At 35.4% G+C, this 4795-nt stretch overlaps 1 protein-coding gene across 1 annotated transcript; it reads right to left on the bottom strand.

The window, feature by feature from the left end:
* Positions 1–245: 245 nt before the first annotated feature.
* On the bottom strand, positions 246–4550 carry LOC121325324 (telomere repeats-binding bouquet formation protein 1-like). Its single transcript, XM_041267754.1, has 6 exons — positions 3815–4550; positions 3567–3627; positions 3036–3151; positions 2222–2344; positions 1585–1737; positions 246–253 (listed from the first exon to the last, which is right to left on the bottom strand). The coding sequence occupies exons 1-6, from the start codon at positions 3969–3971 to the stop codon at positions 246–248; spliced, it is 618 nt and encodes a 205-aa protein (XP_041123688.1). The 5' UTR covers positions 3972–4550.
* Positions 4551–4795: the final 245 nt, after the last annotated feature.

Here is a 4795-nt window from a genome sequence, read left to right as displayed (position 1 = left end):
CAACTACGATTTGTTTTTAAAACAACAACTTTCAGATTATGCTTACTGATTTCATTGCAGCTTTGTAGCACAAAAGTGGCAGCTTTGTTTAATTTTTCATCTGGAGATTGTGAGAGAAACTGTATCATCTGAGGAAGACCACCATTCTCTAGTAATTGAATCTGGTGCGCCTCTTAAAAAAATAATTAACAAGTGAATACTGGGACAATTTGAAAACAAAGCAATGCATATTTAGAATTGGCAAATTAGAAATCTACAGGGAAATGAAAATGATTGTTAGCCAGTTTCATGTCCTTAACAAATTATTGTATTCAGGAGTCAGTATAACACCACAATAGCTTAACCCAGTAGCTCTTTACAAATGCTTGTTGTCTTTTTTTTTTTTTTAAACCAACAAACCATGAAGCAGCCTGTTATAACACTGTTTATTTTGTAATGAGCCACAGTTGTATTAATTTAATAGAAAGACTGGTAATTAAACATAACCAAAAACATGATAACACCACTTAGCACATAACATAATAACTCACTGAGAGATAACTGGATTTACTACTGTTGTCAAAAAACATATATTAGGTGTTTCGAGCTTAGAAGTCATTATTTTACTTAATGTTTTTGGTGTACTTTAACTATAGATGATATGGGGCATAATTATCTATTAATCAATTGTTCACTTGCTCTGAATAATCAATTAAAAGAATACGTAATGATTAAAAGCACTACTATACAAATTTACTTTGCAAATTAACGACATTTGCTTTCTAATGTAAACAGACAATTTGTTATTTATTTTTTACTAGTTGGAGAAAGTCTACAAATCCAGTCATTCCAGCATAATAGTAAAACAAATAAAAAATGTAAACTAGATAGAATATGTGTGTTTGAAGTTGAAAGGGCAAAAAAAAATTAAAAAAGAGACTAGCAATAATCCTCAAAATTATGTCAGAAATGTATTGTCCAGTCTACATACTAGATATTGGGTAGGATTAGATTAATCAGGATTAGTCTAGGAATTTTCCGACCTTGAGTTCACTGCAGTTTATTGAATTTGCACCCCATATACAGCAGAGGTTAAAGAACCATGGTGAAACCCACCACAGGCCTCTGTGCAATGTCCTATAGTGAGTAAGATGCATAATCTGCCACCAGAGTCCAACCAACTGCATGACAGCAGTGTCAAAAGCTTTGGAACAATATGATATTTTGACAGACCAGCTGCGAGGGGAACTGTGAAAAAAGAAATGGAAACAAAGATTGTTTTTATTTTATTTTTTTCCTTTGGCTTTGGCTAATAGTAGCTGTAGTCTAAAATACAACTGCATGTTATGTTTTAAAACATTTAACATTTAGTTACAGCAGCTAGAAACCTAGACATCTTTCTGTAATATTTTCTTTCACTGTGTCAAACCTACCTTTATACAACTGGTATTATTTTTTCACAATCAGGTTTATGACAACCTACTTTTACATGTCTGGCCTCAACCTAATTTTCATTGTATTGACACTTGCAATGTGGTACTTACATTGTGTATGCATGTTACTGACATAGCTTATTTGTTTTATAATTCTGTTTGCCAAACTCACCATTATCAGCAATGCAGGCGCACAGGGTCTTTGTCACCACCACTGCAAGCTCGCCAGACAAGGGGTTTCTGCTGGACTCATCGACCAGTTTAACAAAAACCTGAGCCAGGGTATCCAAACCACAGACTGTAGCAAAGCAGTCCTGAGAATAGGCTGCAGTGGTGGACAGGGAAGGGAGAGGGGTAAAGAAGAGATGAGTTTAAAAAAATACAAAAGGGATTCCATTCTACTGTACTTTCCTTCCTGTTTTCTAATACGATAAAGTATTTTACAGATTTACTATAGTGTATAGGTATTAGGAACCGAGACTGATCCATAAATATTGCACCGTTTGTCAAACATGCTCTGTTCTGGGAGATAAACGATCAGTGTTGAGTAGATATCACACATCTGGATTATCTTTTGATAATGCCTGATTACTGAATGGAGAATTTTAAAAAAGCAAACACAAAGACAAAGCTTAGTAGCTTAGTGCTTGAAGATCACATAAACATAAAATATGATTCTTTTACTACAGACCATAAAAAGCATGAGAACTGGTTCTAGCACCTGCTGAACTTGCATAGGAACTACTCCATTTTATTACTGCAAGTGCAGATATAGGCATGCACTATCCACCACACTGCTGCATACTTACAATTATTTGCAACTGTCAATCCGACAAATGAACAAATAGGCTGTGTTATTTCTTTCCGAACACATTTCTGCAGCCACTCTTTTAAAAACGAAAAGGCAGCTGTGCATATCCGTTGATTCTCTTCTGTAGGGAATAAACATAATGAAGAATGACAGTAAAGTGAATTATAAAGTACTAAAAAGGTGTTACACTTGGTAACTAACCCATTTTTAGAGGAATTTAAATATGGAGCAATCTAGATCAAAGTGGTATTCAAACCCCTAAATATGCGTTTTCAAAGCTGCCATTCCTTAACTGGGAAATATGTACTTTTACAGCCAGTATATGTTTAAAATCTGTCTCGAGTGGTGGAAATGAAACAATACAATCTCAAATAAAAACCACATTTTGGCCTATATTCAGATTTGAAAGTAGCAACATCTGTAACTGAATGCTTGCTTTTCTTTCCTCAAATAATATAAAAGTCACAGCCATATCCACTTTGTTTCCCTAATACCTTAAAATTGTTGGCATTTCACCTTCAATGAATAAAAAGAGAAGATACCCCTGTGGAAGGTTCTGGCATGAAATCACTATGTAGACATGTAGTGTGGTTCACTTCTCCCAGATCTGTCAAATTGGATTTAAAATCTTGGGCCAGGGCTGAGTATAGCAGTGCAAAGAAGCTAACAACAACAAGCTAACCCATATGTCAGTAACATAGAGAGAATAAAAATAACCAAGGTACGACATAGTACCCATGTAAACATATAAATCAGAACCAGATTAGATTCACTTTCTGCTAATAATTTGGATTTTAAGAATCTCAACGTACCATTTTGGGGGTTGTTGACACAAGCACAAAGAACACTTGATACAGAAGACAACAGCTGACAGCCCTGGGTAATATTTTCATTTGGGCCCTTCTCATCTGAGAATGGAAAACTGGTTCTAGAAAACAGCAGAAGTCAAAGCATGTTTACAAGCCACATTCATTTCATATTTACAGAGGGAGATCAAAGTTTAAAATATAGACACAGTGCCTACCCTGGTTAAATTAATACATTTGAAAAGTGCTGGACTTGCCAAACCATTACGTTATGCATCTTTAAAATGGAAAGCGTCCCAGAAAACAAGTTGGTCTACTTGCAGTCAGAAGCTACTAGGAGAAAACAACAGCTGCAGTGAATTGTGACACCTGAAAAGGAGCCTGTCACAGTAGTGAGTAAGCTGTATCAACCACAGCAGTGGGTTACCTTTTATTAGCATGTACAGTTTATGAATATCATCTTCCTAATGAACTGGCCACATCCTGCAGAAAAACAGACCTCATTGCTTCTTTTTTCACATTTGTAGCATTTCTCACCTGAGTAAGTCAAGGAGAATGTCAAAACAGCCCGTTGTTTTAACAAGGCATTGTCCATATTCTGAAAGAAAAACCAACGAGTTAAAATCCATCTATAAAAAAGGAAAAAGTTTAGCACAAAATATATCCATCCTAAATAAACTCCCATGTACAAATTTTCTTCATGGAAAAATTGGGTAACATTCCGTCTTGGTGAGTTTTAATGAATAAATTTTGCATACATAAATAAACAATGGAAAGTTACTTACTGTTATTGGAGACCAGTACCAACACCACATACACTGCCACCCTTTTTAAATTCAGTGGCGAGTTCTGTGAAAGTAGCATGCCTACTTCTGTAAACAATTCTGAATGGCACAATACCTGCTGGCAAAAAACTACACAAAAGAGGAAAGAATGTTTCATCAAATGTTTGCCATTTCCATGTACTATTTTTTATTTTTCACTCAAGTTGTTTTTAAAGGAATTTGTTTCTAATTTGATCATATATTCGTCTATATGCTTTTTTTCTTGGACAAACAGTGCCATCACCGCATTTTGTCAAGACTGTGTGGGATTACTTTTTGTATTTAAATACAATATTTTACACCATCTATGCTAGACACAAACAACTCATAAAATGTCACCCAGTATGCACATTTACAAATAATACAAAACCTATAGATTAAAAAAAACTATAATATGAATGCATACCACTACTCTCAGCTAACGCTCCTAACGTAAAGAGGGCTGTCTCCTTCACTTCAGAATGCTGATTGGTCTGGGCGAGGTTATAAACAAACAGCAAACCACCGATCTCCCGAAAGTAATCACTGATAACACCTGTGAGTGGAAACTGAAGTCAATCGCTGGTTTCCAACTTTCCAGAATTTCAGTAAAGAGCCTTTCCACTGTTAACCAAACAAATTTTCCATACGCCACTTAAAACCAGTTTTAAGCACATTTGAACCTATTTGCACAAAAGTATGAACAAAGGTATAGGGGGTTATGTTATATATCGAAAAGAGAAATATAAAAATATTTGTGTGGTTGGACAGGGTTCTTAGGGCTGTGAGAAATGTATCAAGTATAAGAGGAGGAAACATGGGGAATATATTATTTGAGAAATGGGGTCTTCTGCAGCATAAGAGGTGCCCACTATCATGGTAGGTCATAATATTTGGTTTTACTATTGAATACTAGTCCCATTCATAAAAGCACACCATCTGGTGTGGCATAGGTGCAGTTGT

The sequence above is a fragment of the Polyodon spathula genome, chromosome 13, assembly GCF_017654505.1.
Source record: "Polyodon spathula isolate WHYD16114869_AA chromosome 13, ASM1765450v1, whole genome shotgun sequence".
NCBI lineage: Eukaryota > Metazoa > Chordata > Actinopteri > Acipenseriformes > Polyodontidae > Polyodon > Polyodon spathula.
The sequence above is the reverse complement of the archived record's forward strand: the minus strand, read 5'-3'. Positions and strand labels throughout refer to the sequence as shown.

Excerpts from the sequence above, each read along its gene's own strand:
- LOC121325324 (XM_041267754.1), bottom strand. The coding sequence starts at position 3,971 with ATGAAACATTCTTTCCTCTTTTGTGTAGTTTTTTGCCAGCAGGTATTG. Across the intron at positions 3,152-3,566 it reads ATTCTCCTTGACTTACTCAG|AACCAGTTTTCCATTCTCAG; the intron begins GTGAGAAATGCT and ends GCTGTTTTCTAG. Across the intron at positions 1,738-2,221 it reads ATTGACAGTTGCAAATAATT|CCTATTCTCAGGACTGCTTT; the intron begins GTAAGTATGCAG and ends CCACCACTGCAG.